This window comes from Anguilla rostrata, chromosome 18 (genome assembly GCF_018555375.3).
Source record: "Anguilla rostrata isolate EN2019 chromosome 18, ASM1855537v3, whole genome shotgun sequence".
Taxonomy (NCBI): Eukaryota; Metazoa; Chordata; class Actinopteri; order Anguilliformes; family Anguillidae; genus Anguilla; species Anguilla rostrata.
This window is the reverse complement of record NC_057950.1, coordinates 10,353,599-10,373,692: the sequence shown is the minus strand read 5'-3', so window position 1 is coordinate 10,373,692 and position 20,094 is coordinate 10,353,599. Positions and strand designations below refer to the sequence as shown.

The 20,094-nt window shown below is 47.3% G+C and overlaps 2 protein-coding genes and 1 long non-coding RNA gene across 3 annotated transcripts; 1 reads left to right on the top strand and 2 right to left on the bottom strand.

Annotated features, from left to right (window-relative positions):
* Positions 1 to 1,935: 1,935 nt before the first annotated feature.
* On the bottom strand, positions 1,936 to 17,738 carry psap (prosaposin). The gene is made up of 14 exons (XM_064316817.1): positions 17,577 to 17,738; positions 10,501 to 10,634; positions 10,154 to 10,228; positions 9,505 to 9,630; positions 8,293 to 8,496; positions 7,509 to 7,652; positions 7,329 to 7,385; positions 6,238 to 6,402; positions 5,856 to 5,948; positions 5,285 to 5,468; positions 4,350 to 4,513; positions 3,681 to 3,761; positions 2,981 to 3,082; positions 1,936 to 2,721 (listed from the first exon to the last, which is right to left on the bottom strand). Exons 1-14 carry the CDS (start codon positions 17,608 to 17,610, stop codon positions 2,686 to 2,688), a joined length of 1,599 nt encoding a protein of 532 aa, XP_064172887.1. The 5' UTR covers positions 17,611 to 17,738; the 3' UTR covers positions 1,936 to 2,685.
* On the top strand, positions 4,409 to 5,448 carry LOC135244494 (uncharacterized). Its single transcript, XR_010326983.1, has 2 exons — positions 4,409 to 4,543; positions 4,755 to 5,448. It is a non-coding gene; the product is annotated as an uncharacterized LOC135244494 (long non-coding RNA).
* Positions 17,739 to 19,249: 1,511 nt separating the features above from the next.
* mrps6 (mitochondrial ribosomal protein S6) lies at positions 19,250 to 20,088 on the bottom strand. The gene is made up of 2 exons (XM_064316819.1): positions 19,571 to 20,088; positions 19,250 to 19,353 (listed from the first exon to the last, which is right to left on the bottom strand). Exon 1 carries the CDS (start codon positions 19,934 to 19,936, stop codon positions 19,571 to 19,573), a length of 366 nt encoding a protein of 121 aa, XP_064172889.1. The 5' UTR covers positions 19,937 to 20,088; the 3' UTR covers positions 19,250 to 19,353.
* Between the last annotated feature and the right edge of the window lie 6 nt (positions 20,089 to 20,094).

Genomic DNA, 20,094 nt, shown 5'->3' with positions numbered 1-20,094 from the left:
TTCCGATTAGGAGAATTTAAAGTCCTCAAAAGCAAAACTAAGAAAGACATGGATTTCTCAGTCTTTTGTTCTGAAGTAGTTGTGTGTTATGAAAGTTGAGTATATATATATTTCTTTTAAAGTGCTACATTGAAAGTGTGGGATTGCTGTACAGCAGAGGTTCAAGGCAGTGGGTGTGAAAGGCAGTTATATTTGCAGTTACTGTAGAAATGAGATCATGGCGGTTGGGGTGGGTCTGAAGCAGGCTTTATCGGCTGTAACGCTGGCCTGTAGTGCAGTCAGCCGTTTTAACCCAGCGCCCCGGGGTGCGAGCGCGCTGCACAGATCGCCAGTTTGCCCGGAGAACCGCACAAAAGATATCACAACATCGAATTCATTACAGCAGACTACCGCTGCACCTTATTACGGTCCATTTCCCAAGCATCCCTTATCGAGGGCCACTTATGCAGTCGACACTCTCGCACGCTATCCATTTAGACGTCAGCGTCTTTCACAGAAGGCACGGGCATCATTATGGGTTAACAAGGGGCTGTATTCCTGCACCAAAAACATGACGCAAACGTGTTAATGTGAAGGCGGGACTGAGCTGAATGTATAATGGAGCTTAGCAGCCTTCGCGTGGCTGTACAGGCTGCGGCTGAAGACGCACTTGGGCTCGGAGCGGTTTGTTAGCCACACGGCTAATGTTCCCGTCCCCGCTAGACGTGGCCCAGGGGCCGCAGCACAGTACAGCACAGCACAGCCCAGCACAGCACAGCACAGCCCAGCGAGCCATAAAGAGCGGACCTTCTGCTCGGCAGACGCAGTGTGCTGAATACTGAATGAGCCCATGGATTCTGGGAGGAGACCGCATCCCTGCAGTCCTGGCGGGATTCGCTCACCACCCACAGGTGGGCGGCGCGAGGAGGGGCAGGATGTGATGCGTTTGGAACGGGATGACATCATGGCCGTGACTATTCACCACAGCAGCCATCGGCGACCCGACTGCCCTGCAGTACAGATGGGTGAAGAGCACAGGATGTTCACTGTCCATTTGGGGCAGTCTTTGAGAGTGAAGGCACTCCTCCCAGTCAACGTTCACCCTGATTTTCACTCGTGTCCCACCTGGTGCTTCCTGTTGAGAAACTTATTCATGGGACCTGATTGCGTGTCTGCCAAAATCCCCAACTTCCCTTTGCGGTTAGTTTGCCCTGATGAGTGTATGAAAAAAATAGAACTCCCCCCCCCTTCTCTTTTTTCCTCAAAGCAGAGGATGGCAAAAGAGGGAGGGATGAAGGGAAACCCAGGCCGGGCCTTTTCCAGAACAGGATTGTTGGGCTATGGTGTATATTCTTTGCCAGAATGTCTGCTGTGGCAGATATTAGTGAAGCCCTCCAGTCCAGTAACTCCAGTAAACACGGTTACAGAATGAAGAAAAGCACGTTTCTGAGGAGGCGTGTCCTAGTGCGCACTCAACCACACTGGCAGGGTGACTCGCAAACCAACCGGCTGCTACTTCTGACGTGAACGATCGGACTAAAGAGACCTCACTGAGAAAAGGGAATCCGTGGACTGACTCATCTCCAGTGTGAAACGGGCGTGTGCTATAGCGGCTGGTCCGGATCAGCGGTCGGTAGTGTAGCATCACGGTTAGAGTCGGTCTGGTAGCAGAGGTGAGGCGCTGAACGCTATGGTGAGCACATCCAGCCACATAAGCTCTCATTCACTGGGTAAGAGCGTCTGCCAAATGCTCACAATGCAAAAATGAAACTCCCTTGCCTGAGTAACACACTGAAGGTCAAGTGGATTTAGAAGTTCTTTTTATTTCAATTCCATTAAAAATCAGACACCACCACCCCCCCCTCCCACCTTCCCACCCACCAGCCCACTCTCTCTCCTCCTTGCCCTCCCTGATCGACTCACCTGACAATCTCTCAGGCCAGTACAGTGAAGCGGATTGAGCACAATAACGAGTTCATTTAATTAGGAATCAGAAACGAATGAAGAGTTTAGCACAACAGGCTAGCGAGGAAAGTGACCAGCAGACAACATCCTGCTCAGCGTTTCACACCTCATTAAAAACAAAAAACACAAATCATCTTGTTACTACAAAAAAAACAGAGGCTGCAAATTAATGCAAATTAAGATCAGGCTTCATGTTATTAAAAATGGATAACCTGATGTCCTCCCAGACGCTGGCCTAGCAGGTCCTTCATTTGCAGAGATGGGAAGGCAGGGCTATTTTGGGCGTCCACCGAGACTGCCTGTGCGAATCTTGCCCAGTTGACCCTTTCCTTTCGTTAAAGTGGGCCTCAGAGGAGAGATGCGTCTCGACTTGCATTTAAAACGCATCACAACCCACCTGCCTACACGGAACAGTGAACGGCAAGCTGAAAAACCCATTCATCTCCAGTTCCTCACAACATTACCACTCTGCGTCAAAAGCAGTAACAAATCAGTGAACCCCCCCCCCCAAAAACAAACAAAAATAAATCTCCCAATCACTGCTCTTCATCTCCTCCCCCCCCCCCCCAAATATAGACCCTGCTTGTTAAATTGACAGTTGAATTGTAATTTTTAAATCTATTTTTGCTTTTTTTTTAAAAAACAAAAAAAGAAAGGGGGGATCAAATTTTAAAACAGGAAAGAAAGCAGCACTACAGTAGTTCTCCCTAATTTCCTCAGACTAAGGTCCTCCTCTTCCTCCTAGTTCCACACGTGACGTCTGCAGTGATCCACAGCCTGGAACGCAGGAGAGAACAGGTCACACAAGGGGGCAGTACTGAGCAGTCGAGCTCAAAACACATCCATTTAAACTACACCTGTAAATAGCAAGCGTTTCTACTGGTCAGGTCATGTGCTGAAGATCGCAGCAGTGACCCCCTGTGGAACTGGGACCCATTAGCCAGCCCTGGTCACTGTCTCTATACAAGCCCAGGCTGGAGGAGGCAGCTAAAGGAGGCACTGCCCCAGGGAGCCAGGGGGGGGCGCTAGGACTCACGTTGCAACGCGAGGCTGTCTCCATGTTCTTGCACCAGAAGGCCGGCCCCCAGCTGCACTGCTCCGTCCCCAGGAGTCTCGCTGCGGGACAGGCCCCCAATTTCTGCAGAGGACAAGCGGACAGTAACAAACCACATCCCACTTTCCGCCCTGACTTACTGTAACATATACTGAATACAATTACACATATACTGAAGCTATTAACTGCCTTGGTTGAACGGTACAACAGCAGTGGCCTACCTGGGAGTTGATCCTGCAACCCTTAGGTCACAATTCCCCAACCATTAAACCACTCCCTACCCTACCCTGCAGCCCCAACCTGGTCCTTAGTGCATCGGGCAGAACACTCCAGGCAGAGTGCTGTGGCCATCAGGTTTTAGATTGTCCCAGTCATGTGAAAGTGCCAATTTGACACTTTGCAGCATGGATGGCAGTATATATGGAGCTGGTTTAAAGGCTAACTTAACTAGCTTCTTCGGGGCCAAAAGGTCCAAACAATACTACAGAAAAATCCAAGTACAACAGACTCAACCCTGAAATGTATTTTTTTTTTTAAACCTGGATTGCTTAGACCCAAATGTGGAGCTCCTTAGCTTAGATTCTGCCAGGACGACCAGCATTGACTGGCTGTGTTTTTCTATATGTATCGGGCAGCCTGGTAACACCCAGTGTTCTCGTGCAAGACTGACGGCTGTACTCACAGAGCAGACAAAATCTGGGTCCAACATCTGGATCAGCAGCTGCACCATGGCTGGCTCGTACTCTCCAATCAGCTGTTCGCACTGCAGAGAGGACACAGGCCAACCAATCAGTTGAACAAACACAACAAACAAACAACCAGCCAATCGTATGGTTTGTGCAAGCCAGGGGCGGGAAATTCTGGTCCTGAAAGCCAATGTGTGTGCAGGTTTTAGTTTCCACCAGTTAGACTAACTAAATGAGCCAACAGGCTGTGTACACCAACACTTGTTCACTCGTAGACTACATCACAGTAAAACATTTCATATAGGGACACCAGAATAGTTTTTTGGCTGTCATTCATGTGCTTATCGAAACATAACCAAAATGCAGAATGACGTAAACGTTAGGGCCAATTACGCAATTAAGGGCAGAAGTTGGCGTGAGAAGCACTAATAGATGTGGCCCTATTGCCCGCCCCTGGTGTAAGCACACTGAGCGTCTTGTGCTGACAGAACCCTTTCCTTGAACATCTGAATTTGAAATCTGGCTGCTAGAAGATCTCGGGATTCTTCCAGCTTGCCCATTAGTACACTTGACTCAAGTCAAAAGAACGCAACAGTGACCTCATATCTGCTTGCAACGATGACCTCATATCTGCTCGCAGCGTTCAGGCGGGCCCCTGTGCTCACCTCCGTGCGGACGGACTCCGGCAGGAAGTTGCAGACCTTCTTCACGGCGTCCTCGATCTGCGCCTCGGTGGCGTTGTCCTCCAGGATCCCATCGATGTAGCGCACCGCCATCTTGCACACGTCGCAGAACCCGCCGCGGTCAAACCTGACCTGGTCCATCACAGCTGGGGGGGTTAAAGGGAGCATGGTAAATGGTAAATGGACTGCATTTATATAGCGCTTTTATCCAAAGCGCTTTACAATTGATGCCTCTCATTCACCAGAGCGGTTAGGGGTTAGGTGTCTTGCTCAGGGACACTTTGACACGCCCAGGCGGGGATCGAACCGACAACCCTCCGACTGCCAGACAACCGCTCTTACCTCCTGAGCTATGTCGCCCATACACAGTCAGAGCAGTCAGTACAGACTTATGAAAGAGACCGGCACGCTGGCTCCAAGAAAAGCCAGACGCCATTGACTACACACCCGACAGCCAAAGGCAAGTTGTGCTAAATGGGGCTGAATTAGGAGCATTCACAGCTGGATATATACAGAAGCAGTGTAGGTTAAAGTAGCTTGCGCAAGGGCACAACGGCAGTGTCCTAACCTGGGAATCAAACCTATGACCTTTAGGTTACAAGACCAGTTCCTTAACCATTATACTACACTACTGCCCGCACACTGCCGGAACACTTTCTGCACACTGAAATGTCCGCACAACGTGGCCCTCAGCCCTCCCTTCCCAGAGCGCTCACGAGGCTGGAACTGTACGCAGCAGCAAACGGAGAAGCCACAGCACGGTCAGGTGGCTTTCCCTGCCAGAGGACAGGGGCCAGGGAGGGGCCACCCGCCCGGTCCCTTAGCGCAAGAGCCAGGAATCAGGGAGGGGCGGTCTCCTTGGGTCGGTGCGACCCTCAGGAGCGCGGGGTCTTAAGAGCGGGCGGCGGGGGACTCACGGATGAAGGTGCGGTCGTCGCTCGAGCACAGGCCCAGCACGGCGCACACGGTGTTGGGGTCGGCCTCCTGCACCAGCAGGTCGATGATGGCCTCGCCGTAGGCATCGATCAGGTCCTTGCACTGAGCGGCGAGTTTGGAGGGCAGCAGGGAGCACACCTTCTCCACGGCGTTGATCACCTCCTCCTGAGGGGGGGCGGGGCAAGGCATGAAGATGGATGTACCATTAACCCCCCCCAGAGCAACCGACTGAACTAGTCACCTTTAACAGAGTCTAAAAACACTGAACTAATGGCACAGTAACCTCAAGTTTGCTCAAATTAAATGTGGAAAATTGGGAATTTCTTCCTATATTCATCATATTTCAGTGGTGAAGGACAAGGATTTTCCCACCCAGTTTGCAACCTCTGTGTTCTCACTCAAACTTTCAGACTGCAGGATGCAAAACTAACAGTAACCACTAGGTGGCGACCAAGGACCATTCAGCACAAAATAAACATGGCTTCCCAGAAATGTGTAGGATTGTTATAGGGGAGGGGAGTGTGGGTAAAGCCAGGCGCAGTAGAGTCCTACCTCAGTTTTCTTATCCTGCAGCAAGGCCTCCACCTCCTTCATCACCATCTTACAGATCGCACATGTGGGAGAGTCTTGGACACGCATCATTTTCTGTGTGGGGGGGGGGGGGGCGGGTGTGCATCAGAAAATTATCAAAGCACTAGAGTGGTTCGATACCAAAATTGTCTGCACAGTACTGCACTTTACCATCAAAATACCTTAATCTACACTTGTTAAGCATCCATCTCATCACACCACCCACTCCCCCCCACCCCCCCGGCCATGATTCTCTGTATATTCTTAATTCAGAGAAGCATTCCTTCTTCAAATACAGCTCAATGTGAGCACTGCAATGGCAGCTCAGGATGTCCGATAGCTCCAGATACCCCACTCTGGTTACCTTGGCAGGTGTGAGCTCGACAGGTTTCACTTCTGCTGGCTGCACCAGCTCTGCAGGGACGATCTTGGCTGCAGGGACGATCATGGCTGCCACCAGCGTCTCCATGGGGACAGAGTGACGGACACTAGGGCAGAATCCAGCGCCAGCGCAGATGTCCTGAGCTTTCTGCAGAGACCAACAGGTGAGGCAGTCAAGGGGGAGATACGGGTCCAGAAATCAATCACACACACACACACACACACACACACACACACTCACTATTAGCATGCAGTACAGCTGCCACTGAATAGTTGACATGCATGCATGCGAGAGAAAAAAAAAAAAAGAACCACACACACACACTCCCAAGAGATCCTACTCTGAGGAATGGAGCCATGCAAGGATCATAACCCCCTGCATGCAGCCCCCCCCTCCAAAAAAAATAAATAAAAAATAAAAACCCTGCGGAGATGATTTCCCCCCCAGCATGACTTATAATTACCAACTACACATACTAGAATAAAAATCAAATGAATAGAAACTCCATGTGACTCCCCCCCAGTCTAGTATCAGGAGTACAAGGTGAGTATCAACGCTAACTACATGAGTAGCTACACCAGGAGCACAACATGGGTGAGCAGCTACACACACAGCAGAGAGCGGAAGCTAAGGGTGAGAGACCAAACAGGCCGAGAACACAGAACCTACCTGATCCTGAGGGCCAAAGAGATCGAGCACAACCCAAAGACAGAGGACAGGAGGAGGAGGGCGAAAGGGCGGGGGAGAAAAGAAAGCATTAAAAAAAACAAGTGATTAGAAATGGATGACAGCAGACACTCAGGGAGCCAATGAGAACAGGAAAAATAAAATAAAACCTGTTGGTGGTGTGGGGGTGGGGGGGTGGGGGGGAGGGGGGGGCAGGGGGCTTCTCACTCCCAACAAACCAAGCTGCCGTTCTAGCAGGTGCATGACATTATACCCAAGCAAGCCCTAATGTGAAACTGTGTCCCAGTTACAGAAAAACACCATTACAGCTACTCCTCTTCCCAGAGGTACTGAGCATTCACAAGGAAGAGGAAAGGGAAAATCTCCCATGATCCTCCGGTACTCACCATGGACATGAGCTGCTGGAAGACCAGACTGGCGTACTGCGAGACGTACTGCTTGCACTGGAACACAGGAGAAGGCGCAGTTAGACGATGACGCTGCCTCCGTGGAGACAGCCACTGCCACCCCCCAGGTACCCCCCCCCTCCCCCCCACATTTCCCTGAGGCCACACCCCTCTCCTCACCATGTCAGAGATGCCTGGCCCCAGCAGGTCGCACTGCTTCTCGATCTGGGCGATGAGGCCGTCGATGAAGGTGGCGTTGGACCGGGCCTGTTCCTGGACGGAGTTGATGAACTGCACGCAGTCCTTGCACACGTTGCCCTTCTCCTGCAATGGAGGCGTGTGGGTTAAACATGGTCGCCTGAACCCAGTTTTTCCCAAAACGTTTCTTCCGTATCACAACTGTCCCGATAATGAAATCCCCCTTTCATTCGATCCAGGGATCAGACTGATCCCACACAAAGAGCCAAAACGGTTAAAAAGCCAGCGCAAACTAGACACTACACATCCAGCCAGGTGGCACGGCGCAGCTCAAACAGTGCACAGCCATCCAACTGGATATTGCGTGCAATGCAATCAGATCGCACTGAGAGCTACTCTGTTGGTCAACGCACACTGCACATGACCCAGCTGGACAGCGCATCGGATTTTGCAAGCGATCCAACAATTTAGTGCAGATTGGACAGAAATTCACCAACTTCTCACACATAACCTACATAAACCAAAGGTCGGTAGAGCTCTGCTCCGGTTTCAGTAGTTGCCCTAATTATTGGTGTCATTATTATCCTGTCAGATAAATTTTGAAAACCTGGGCCCAGAGGACCAGCACAGTCAAAGGCTCTTCTTCAAATAATGCCAAGCCGTTAAAGACTGGTATCTGAATACATACAATATCAAGTACTCAATAGTACATGTCCACAGGACTGATCTGACCTCTGAACTGTAGCCAAAGTCCAGCCCCTCTCACCTGTTCGGGGTCTTCCTTTTTTGGGGCCTCCGGCTCGGGGGCCACCTGGGGGTACAGCAGCTGTGGGATGTTGAGGAGGAAGGGAGAGGCGCTCTGGGCCAGGTCCACCTGAGGGATCTCATTGGACAGGAGCTGGGCAAAGGCCAGGGCTTTCTGCTGGGACTGGCACAGCCCCAAGGCCCCACACACCACGCTGGGGTCCTCCTGGAGAGAGAGAGAGAGAGAACAGCATCATCCTACCAGTCCATACCCCTCTACTGCCATTACTACTGTAAGCAGACTTCATTTAAACTGCACCAAAACTGGCCAGAACTGCCAAATTCAGTTAAATTCACACCTGGGATTCAGTCCTGCCGCAGTGCACAATGTGGGTTCTGAATTTCAGCCAATAGCCTCAGAGGTGCTGGTGTGTAAAGATCATGAAAAGCTGCGCAAATTTCAGGGTGTGGACTCACTGATCAAAAACTGAAATTGAAACAAAAAGGTGCCCTTTGTGCTTCCCTGGGAAGCAGGGGGAAATCCAGAAATTAAGTTTGTGCTTTTATTGGCGGATAATTACGGAAAATTGTTTATTTACTCAGTCTAAAAGCAAAGTCCTAAAAGGCTGTGGAGTTTGTTTACTGCATCTGTGCAACACAAAAGCCTCCAAGAGAGTTGGACAAAGAAGCATTTCTCCCGGCACTACCACCCCCCACCCCCCCCCCCACCCCCCAGCCGCCCTCTGTGTGGGGCATTCAGAGCTCTCCATTACACTTACTCCTCTGTACCTTCCCACTGTCAAAGCAGACAGACGGATGTTGGCTCTGGCTCCTCATAAGAGGCGGCTTTGGGTTTAACAAGGCCGAGCTCAAAGCTCACGCTAGCAACCGGAATATCCGTGAGCTTCCACTGCAGCTGTGGCAGTCTACCCAACACCCCTCCTCCCCCCACCTCTCCACACAAGGGGATGTCTCAGTACGACACCCACAAACCCCCAAAACTGGGACACTGCCCTCAAATGCATTCAGAACCATGCTAATCCAATTTGAATTGAGTCTCCTTTGCTTCATGGGAGAAATGCACACACTGGCTTAGGTTTTTCATAGACGACTGCAGATAAAGTATGCTTCTGTAAAGGCATGGAACTCTTACTGGCTCCATAAAATACCAGTCATCTAAGAACAAGCATGAGAAATAAAAACATGAAGTCACTCCCCTGCCCCACCCACTCACCAGCTCTCCAGTGATGATTGCCATCAGGACTGGATAGTAGCTGTCCACCATGTCTTTGCACTCAGAGGCGATACCCTTATCTGGGATCAGCTGGCAGGCCTTCTCCAAATAGCCCAGAATCTCAGCCTGGAAGGACAGGGATGCAAGGCCATTATTTGGCAGGAAGAGGTGCTCAGGTGCCCCAACAATACTTGCCATTTTGTGTATTCATTTGGTAATTTTAATAAAAAATAACCCCTTAACCCCCCACCCAAAAGCCCATTTAGCACTTTTCTACTACATATGCACACATTTAAATCTGCGGTTATTCACAAGAGGGGATTTTAAACAGGAACCTGAAATTGGGGAACCAGCCGCACAAAAAACTGCCGAGACGTTCAAATGTAATGTTGAGGAACTGAAACATCAGCATCCGGACTAATCAAAGAACTGAAACGCTAGCAGTCAAGAGACCACATGATCACAAAGACTCAAGAAAACTGCACTGCCTGAACTTCCTCAAGAGTTTCAGTGGTAATGACTGAGGGGTCAGTAGTTCTAAGTCTGGTTCTAAGCACTAACAGCACTCTTGTCCAGCAGTGCACTTTGGCATTGTCCATTTTCAGCTGCTCCAAGGCCACACCGCTCTTAGCCATGACCCCACTCTCACCTCAGTGGCATTGTCCTTCAGCAGCTGGTCCACCACAGTCAGCACCTCCTTGCACAGGTCACATGGCACAGATTTCTACATGAAATGGGAAGGAGAAGTGAACGCTTAAGAGGTAGTAGAGATTTAAGAGACAGAGAAGGGGTTATGATGGTGTGTCAGATTTACAAAATGGCTTCAGGGAACTGAAACTCTGGTGAAACACTATCTCTGAAGCAATCAAATGTGGGTCCGCCCAGAGCCAGAGCCAGAGGTTAAACTCCACACCATCACCCGAGGAGGGCCGCATGTTCCAGTGCAGAGAGCTTCCACCTGATGGCTCATCAGAGGGCGGGCAGAGGGTCACTCACCACCTGAGGCTTGTTCCAGACGTTCTGCTGGCAGTGATCGACGGCACCGCACGTCGAAGCGGTCTTTATGTTTTGGCACCAGTAAGGGGGTCCGTGGGCACACTGCTCCTTGCCCAACAGGGGGGACGCCACAGCTGGAGAGAGGAGACAAAGAGCATTCGTCAACTTTAGCGCACCCAACAGACCCAGATGAGAATCAGGCATATCCATGCAGTTACATCAGCGTTCGACTCAAAGAGAAATGTGTGCCATGGCCAGGAAGGCACAGACGGCCCTATTTATTCAAAGAGTGTAAAGTTCCATCAATCCTGTAACATCATCCCAGAAGTAAAACCAATCAAGAGGGTCTTTAAGCTGCATCAGACACACCGCCATAAACACAGACTCTATTCCTTAGTAAGCAAACCGCTAGGCGTGCCTCTGTAAACAAGAGGGTGGCCCAGCCAAAGGAAGGAAGGAACCTGAAGATTTGGACTCGAGCCCTGGAGTCCTCACCAAAAGACAACGCACACACTGTCCCAGCGCTAGCCAGTTAGGAGCCCTGTCCCATCTGCTCATGTGCGGTACGGACACCCAGAGGAGACGCCAGGGCTCGATGTAAAACCAGCACCCAGCACACATCCACGGCCTGGACCGCCATCAGCAGCCAGACAGTCACATGATCACCTCCCCATATGCAATAACGGGCTGAGAGCAGTCACGTTGCGTTGATTAAAAGGCCCGGCTTCCTTAGAAAACAGTGTTGTCAACAAAATTAGCAAAGCAAAGGCAAATCAGCTTTCCCACTGGTAAGGAATTGCTATGCAACAAAAATGTCGCCAACCGGCTTTTACACTGACAAAGGGCGCAAATAGCTGGAGGAGAGCGGGGGGGGGGGTTAAACCCCTTACCCATCCTCAAACCCCACACAAATCCAGTCTGCCTGCCTCTTTAGACCCTCTCAATCTTATTAACTGCAGGACAAAGTAAACCCCTCAAACTTGTACTGAACAACACGTTCCAGGGAAGTCCAGGGGCTTTGTGGGAAGATCCGGGAACTGAAAAAACAAACCGTAGCAGGCTGAGAAGTACCACTTCCCTGTCTTTGGCCACAACGAACCCCAAAATGTCACTGCACTGCTCAAAGTCCAGTTTGGAGCACAGAAACCCACAGTCCAGACATTTGTTTGTTTTTTCTTTTTTACTACATTTTCTTTCTCCTCAATTAAATTGCCAGACATGTTGCTCCTTCCAACAGGACACAGGCCAACTTCAATCCAAACAGCTCACAGAGTCTACTGGGGAACTACATCTCAACTACTGGTCTGAACAAGATGTCTGTAAATGGACATTAAAGTCACTGCCCCTGGTGGATGTTGCCTGTCAGTAGCCTACTGAAAGGCAGTCTGTGGCCATCAGCAAGCACCGTTTACCTTTTCGCTATGGAAACGCGCCTTGCCATGTAACGACAGAATGCACCTGAACAGGTCAGAGGTCACTCATCCGAAAAAAAAAACAAAGACTGCTTCACTGGAAACACCATCAACTAGGAGCCTGGCAACAGACATGTGACATACCTGAGGATTTGTAGTAACTGCCGTTTTGTTTGCCACCGGTTATACACTTTATGGAGGGGAGTCACAAGGCACAGGGTAGGACAGGGCACAACTGCCTGAGATCAGCTGAGAGTCAAAGGACAGGCTGATAGTCACTGGAATTACTAAGAAAGGAAGTTTCTCACATTCAAAAAGCGAACAAATGCAACTAACTGCACTGAAATTTCTACCAGAGGAGGAAGTGAGATGCGTTTGCAGTGTGAGGAGTGGAGGGGACGTCCCGACTGGATGTTGGTGAGAGCTCGACTGGCCCTGCACCTTGGGTAACTGCAGGCGCTGTAGCTCAGGGACACAGAGCGGGCGCACAGACAGACACAGGGCCCGGATTGGGCTGCCTGGGCACCTCCTGAGAAACACCAGTCAAGTCATGTGACAGTGTGGGCTGGTCTGCAGCTAGTGCAAACCTATTAAAACATTAGCAGCTGACCAATGAAGGGGCCAGGGGTGAATGATGTGGCCGAGCAGTAATGTGAGCGATGCGCAGGATGTTGAAACAGGCCCGCATATTCACCTGCTGGAGTCCAGCCAAGCTCGCGAGCTGGAAATCCCCCAGTCTTCCCAAAGTTCACCTCTGCTTTCACTGAGGTCAACTACGACTGCTGAACTCAAGACAAGCCCCCCCACCCCCCAAAAAAAGACACACACCCATCATTTGCACTTCCTAAGGCATGACACATCACTCGTCATATGACCAGCTAAGAAACAAACAGGTGATTGGGCAATTGGGCTTACACAACAGTATTCCTGCCGGTCTCAGCTATACGGCAAGGACTCATTTTTGCTTTTCAGTGGGGTGGGGTCAGCAGTGCTGAGTCTGCAGACATGATAAGAGACTATCACAAGACCCAGTTCACACTTGGGACAACAGCTTCAGAACAAAGTGTTTAAAAAAAAAAAATTTTTTTTAAAAGCCATCTTATCACTGACAACAACTGAAAAAGCACCCTGGCTGATGAAAGGGGTTTTGGATTTATTAATACTCCACTTCTTCCGGAACATCATGAGGAAATGGCACTACAAAGGGGGGGGGGGGGCGGCATACAAAAAGCCCGATGAGTCAACCTCACATGCTAATGCATCAGAGCAAGACAAAAACAGATTCCTCATCTGCAAGTCACATTTCACCAGGACAAAAGAAATGTATACATTTTTTTTAAACAATACATAAAACAGGAGGACTATACAAGAAGGGAGTAAAATGAGCTGTTGGGCCAGAAGGAACAGGGAGATCGCTATATCACTCGCTTTTTAAAACAAAAAAACAAAGGTCCATGGCACACTGCCATCAGCTTCCACCGTGAGTCGGCGGTGCGTGTCACGTGACTCGCGCTCGTCACAGCAAACTAATAAAAGAACCCTCAGGGGCGTCTGACGCTATCCGGCCAGTTTCCTGAAGTTCTTTAGAAAGCCTGTGAACCCACACACTGAACCGGTCACACTGAAATACAGCAGTCAGCATGTCCATCTCTAATATGTACCAGTAACTGAAACCAAAAAGCAAATACGGGCTGGCCATTCACTACATATCCAAAATGGAACTGAATTCAAAGACGCGCACGCACAGAAATGCTAAACATCCCCTACTGACGAGTATTTCAAGCACTGCCGCTACATTTGTAGCCTGAAGCATTGACAGTTCTTTCACAAGTGCCCTTTGCAAAATACTGATCCAGAAAAAGTACATAATTAGTCTCCCAGCTGAAGCACTAGTCCCCAGTCACATGACTGGTCTGGCCCGGTGAGTCGATCTGCCTTGTGTACACGCCCAAGTATGAATGCGTACAACCTGAAGGGGTGCTTAAGAGCTGCAAGCAGTTTCGAGCGAACAAGCTCACAGGCAGAAACTCTAGCCAGATCCTAAATAACTGCATCTCGCATGCACCCCTGGACTTGAACAGAGGGTTTTCACTGCACTTCACTCCTAGAATGAAGCTCCAGTACCACAACCTGACAAAAAATATTAATATTTAAATTTTTTTTAAAATACAAGAACAAAACACCAATTTTGCAATGACCCAATTCTGCAGAGAATACAATTCGAGACAAACTGGCAGTTTCCTGGAATCAGTGCAATGAAGATAACATTAAAAGGCACTATATAAACCAGCCATAAAGTTATCCATTTGCCTGAGTATGTGCTATTCTACCACAAAGAGCATGCCCCTCTGTGTAAGTGCTTTCATTGCCTTCTCCACTGTGTTGGTGCAGCTTATCAGATGAACTACTCAAACAGACCACACAAACACATCCAATTAGGTCAGCATGATGGTACAAGAACAGACAGACCTCATTCATGACTCCCACAGCATGTGTGGAGAGTACACTGCAGGAACCCAGCTTGTTTTATTTCATTTCACAGTGAATTTTTTCCCCCCCACACCATGTAAAAGAATAAAAACACAATACGGACCAAAAGATTAAGGAATAATTAAGCAGTGAAGGAGTCAAACCTTTCAGCCCTCCAGAGGGACACCCCTACTCTCAGGGCCCAGTTTCATTACCCTAATCACGTGTGAAATCACAGGTTTCTGTTCCCCTCCTGCGAAGGCCCAACTGCCATATCATACACACCCAGGACAGTATTAATGTACTCAGTCATGTTTACATCCTGCCTTTGCAGTTCACCAAGTACAAAAATAATACCAACACCAACACACAGCTCTGCTGCACCATGGCCACATTACTGCAGGCACTTTCCAAAGAACAGCAATTCCACCTCAGATTTTAACCCCAGTTTCTCCAGCCACCGCGTATCATTCAGCAAAATAAAGGGCATGCTTCCGCTTTCTAATGAGATTAAGAACTGAGACAAAGGAACCAAAAGCAGCACAATAGATTACAAAAGGATTCAAAGTCACCAAGTCAGGACAGCTTGAAACGACTGGCCTCCAAAAATTGGAGTGGATTTCTCTCGCAAAAATGCAATCATTCGTTCCATAGCAGACTTGCAGTTCACTTTTTCATTGGCAATTATTTACGCAGATGCTTCAGTTTATACCAAATAATTTGTGTTAAGTACAGACACAGCAGCAGTGCCACATGGGATCTGAACCAGCAGCCACTGAGTTACAAGGCCAGTGTGCAGGTTTTACAGTGCTGAGCAGAGATCAGTCCCTGGGCATGGCAATGTGAGCTAAGCAGCAGGCTGCTGTACAGAGTACAACCCGCTACTGACTGGCGCACTACTGCACTTCTAGCAAGACCCAGAATGGCTCAAACTGCTGAGTCACCAGTCTCACCTGCACCCTTGGTAAGCACTAAACAGCAACCCAACTGACGATGTTAAAATGTTTATTAAATATGAAGGGCAATACAGCAGTGACAAAGCCATGAGCCAAAGGGGAAAGCAGTCAAGACCAAAAATTTAAACGTCCTGACACCTCAGGTCAACCTGTTAAAGAGAAATGGCACATTAAAGGGGAAGTTAATGCAGAACACTTATTTTTTTCCTCAGAAAACAATCTACAATTTAACACTCACCACACCTGCAGGTGGAGAAATACCACAGAACACAATCATGCCTTCAAACTACTCATTGACACAGGAGAGCTTCTAAACAATGTGACTTGCCTAAGGTCTCAGCCCAAACAAGAGCTGACAACGTTATCTTAGCCTCATTGGGAGTCACATTGCTCCACCACTTCAACTACGGACATAATTTTAGATTAAAGACATTTAGCCTAATTTCTTATCCAAAGGTAGTTGGGGAGTAAACTGGCCATTCCTTTATGTCCAGAGCAAACAAGACCACTGGCAGTACAGATGAAGTCAACTTTCACCCAATAAGGCCAAGATCACTCCAGAGAATTTCCTGGAGGGGCTAAATACTTGACAAACAGGAATAAGTACATGTAATTGGCAACAAGTCAAATGGTTCACTTTCCAAGTACCATTTTGTATCACCCTTATTCAAGCCAATCACTGTTCATCTTCAGAATGCCCCTCAACACACAGGCATGTAAACAAGTCTATCCAAGGATGACTAAAACAAAAGGGCAGGAGGTTATTTATCCAGATACTGTATGAACCACTGCAAGCAGCCAGAGGAGTCTGGATCTTGTGAACATTGTGGAGATCAAAACAATGAAGCACATGGGATGCTTTGACTTTTCCACAAGTTTTTATATAAAAGTAAGCCTACATATACAGCCAAAGGCTGATCGTCATCCTTCCCAATGTGAATAATGCATGAACACACAAAATGATACCATTATAGCAGATATAATCGTTATGGAAAACGAAGAGTAGTAAATGGGAGGTCTGAACTCTGTCGATGACTTACCAGGAAAGAACTGTGTAGCTTTACCCAAATGGGCACAATCCGAAACCCACAGCCTTATTGGCGTAGCGTCACATAATTGAACAGGAGTAACGCTTCCTTCAAACCATTCAAGTCACCGTAATTTGCATTTATATACCTACTAGCTCGTCAAGTTTGGTGTTACCCATTTTAGAATTTAGGCCAACAGGGATAAATATGCCTACGCAAAAGGATTTCTGAGCTTATTCTTTACGTGTATTCCTGTAATTAACGAGGTCTTAAAAACAAAAGTAAAGTTATGTACGACTGCAAGGTAACTCGTCTTTTCTTTTTTTTTTTCTTTTTTTTTTTTTTTTAAAACGGCCAACTAGTGTAGTGTGGAACATACTGTGCTGCAAGGTGTGAAATGACTGTGCTGCTTATTACATTAACCATTTTATGTTTACCCGGACACAAAAGAAATAAAATAAAAACTTTGGACACACGACGGTGTGATGGGATCGGGTGTGGCGACCAAATAGTTGTTTTATAAACAAAAAATGATTGCGTCAATCGTTCGGCGAAGATTATAAAGATAACACGCAGCTAAGTCACCTGTTCAGATAGCTTAGTTAAGCGCTTCCGATACAACTCAGCAAAAAAGTGTATACAAAGCGACAATGTGAAGCGGATGACACCAAACGACGATGCATTTCGTTTGCGTATTAAACTTCGTCATTTTACCTAGCCGTTAAATCGCCATAAAAGAACGTTTCCGAAAAGAATTCTCGCCAATATTTTACTGACAAACATTGCTTTCAATTTCGTTAGAATAGCAACACGCTTGCTAACGCTATGTTTTAGCTAGCTATTTATCTAGGCCACTTCTACTCAACGGAGACGTCTGAACAAAGTAGTATAGCTACAATTTAGGCAGGCATCGTAGAGTAGAATCGTAGATTCTCATTAGAGAATTCCAATATACAATCCATTCGCATCATAAAAACTGCGATCATTCAACTTAATGTACTTCTACATGACAAGCAGTTTGTCAGGAAGCGCCTTGTAATGCTAACTGGCTGGCTAACAACAATGGCAGTTTGACTTGTTTACGAACCGTTTCTTCCGTCTTGCAATACAACGGCATAGCCACGGGGTAATTTTTAAAATAAAGCATTTTATCAATAAGCACAGCAAAGGAAAGCGTTAAACGACGTGATGCTCACAAAGGGGGAAATTACCTGTGGAAACTAAAAGAAGTGTGAGAAGGATCATGGCTCCACTGTTTCGTAGCTTTACAGCAGTCTTCGTTCTTTTTAGATACAGGGTATACGCACTCGCTCGCTTCTCTGGTGCTGCAATGCAGAGCTAGCAGTCAGCTGACTGTTATATCATTGATGTCAGGTGATTTGGGAGCATAGAAGTGCGATGAAAAGCAAATATCCGTTTGAACCATTGGTTTGAAGTGACTACTCACTCCCTCTACTGACGGGAAGAAGGTATGCCTATCCTTTCAAGCTAATGACAGCCGCGCCGTCCACTCCGGGAAAAAATGCTCGCGCCAAGTAAAAGCATCCGCTTTAAAGTATTTAAACCTGGTCTGAACTTTTGCGCAAGTTTAAAGAAGTACATTAGTGATAATACTGTACGGAATAGACAGAGATCTAATATCAGCAGTTCGTGAGAATGGTTACAGCCATAAGGAATGTTTATGACAAGTTTTAAGGTGTTCACATTCTTTCATGTGATCAGTTGAACAGCAGATACTATGCCTATCTTTGTTTCACTGCCACTTAAAAAAAGGCATTCTGTAGTAATCAGACGGAGGTTAAGGGCCCATATTGTACAGGGCAGCAATAACTCAGCCTTTGAAAGGCTGACTACATGTGATCATACATCTCTCTGGCTATGGCCCCTGGGATGACCTAGTTTGGAAACTGATTAAATGACAAATCCGGCTCATGTAACTTCCTTTTCCCATTTTACTTACCAGAGATATTTCACTAGTATAATATTTGTGGGCAGTGAGGACTTTTTTCAAGGTCAGCCTTGAGTACATATTACCATTTTTTTTTAGTTTGTTTACTACATGGCCAAATCAGCAGTAGTTTTACACTTGGGAAATACATTGCATATAAATGTCAGAGGATAAGATGCATTGCACATGTAGGAAACAGTCAACAAATGCTTGATCATATTAATTGAGGCCAGTTCATAAGTTGTGTATTTTCCATTTCACCCACTGAAAATTTGGTTGCATACTAATATCCATTTTTTCCCTTGTAGAATAATGGCCACAGCATTGTAAGGATGGAGTTCACATTTACCTCCTGAAAAAAACTCATATTTGTATTGTAGTATTTGCTAGGAACAAAAAAGTAAAACATCTGGCAAGTGATGTCCAGCTCTAAACTAAAGCTTTAGTTATGGTACCTTAACTTGATACTTCAAAATTAAAACAGCCAGCGTGGGTTTAAGACTGCCAGGAGCCAATTAGTTTTTCCCAAACAACACGCCACATTCCCATAGACTAACAATTTGCAGTGACATTACATTTTTAAATGGCCCTAGTTCTCTACATCAGTACTGTTTGTCATATGGAATCATCGGTAAATACTAACTTACTGGCAACTGATCAAAAGAATACACTTTGGTTGCAATGCTCTGTGCAGGCACAGGTGGCAATAGTGGTCATTCAATAGTGCATCATTGACAATTCCCAACTCGTGGGGTATTTTTAGTTAATTTTTATTTATTTACTTATTGAGCGGGAATTTGTCTCAAGACTGCAAAAAATATTATAACAGAAAAGAATGAATGGAAGCAGATTCTTAATAACCACACACTTTCTTGACTCCCATGTTTTAGGGTTTGCACCTTCAAATGTATTATTCATCAACTCAGTCTACTCATATTTACAAAAAGTGATGTTTATTTCCAGGGCATATTTACAGAAGGAAAACGAAAAAATATGAAGTCATCGAAGAGGACAATCTGTCCGGTCGGTCTGTCGTGGATCTGGAAAAAAATAGATAAAAACGTCCACAGTTAGGATCAGCCAACAGTTCTGCTGCTAGCTATACAGCCAGTTAGCTAGATAATGCTTATAATAACAACAAACAAGCAGGCAGTCAGTTATCATAAGGTAATAAAATACGCGTATATCATACTACAAACATAAGGACAACAAGCACACTTCCTGAGAATAAGATACAACGTAAGGAATGTCTCTCACTCATTCTGGGTGAGTTGTGATGCCCTTGGTTTGTGTGGGAGGGGGGCCGCAGCAATTCCCCGGCGTTGTCTGAATTTCCTTCTTTAAAACAGTCTGTCGCACCACGTCCACATCGCGTTCCAAGTGATCCAAAAAGCCAGGGAGAATTTTGGGTGCGGCGTGGAAATCCACTAGGAAATATCCGCCACGCGTGTGGCGCAAGTTGTGCTTGGAGATCTTGAAGGGCAGTGATCTTTCGCCCAGGTTCTCCAGGCCGCGCACTACAGCACCCCGCTCTATCAAAGTCTCTACCGTGCGCCGCAAAGCCGAAGCCGTCTCCGGTCTCTGCATCGCTTTTAGGATCAGGGATAACTCGTATCTAGGCATCCCTGAACTGAACACTGTAGAACGTTTCAAGCGAATGCAACAGACTTCCAAATAAATGTTTGAGGATTGTTAATTATTTGTATAGCATCACGCTGCTCATAACATACCACGGAAATCGGCCATTTTGTGACGTACGTATGATTTCTTTTTCTTTAGTT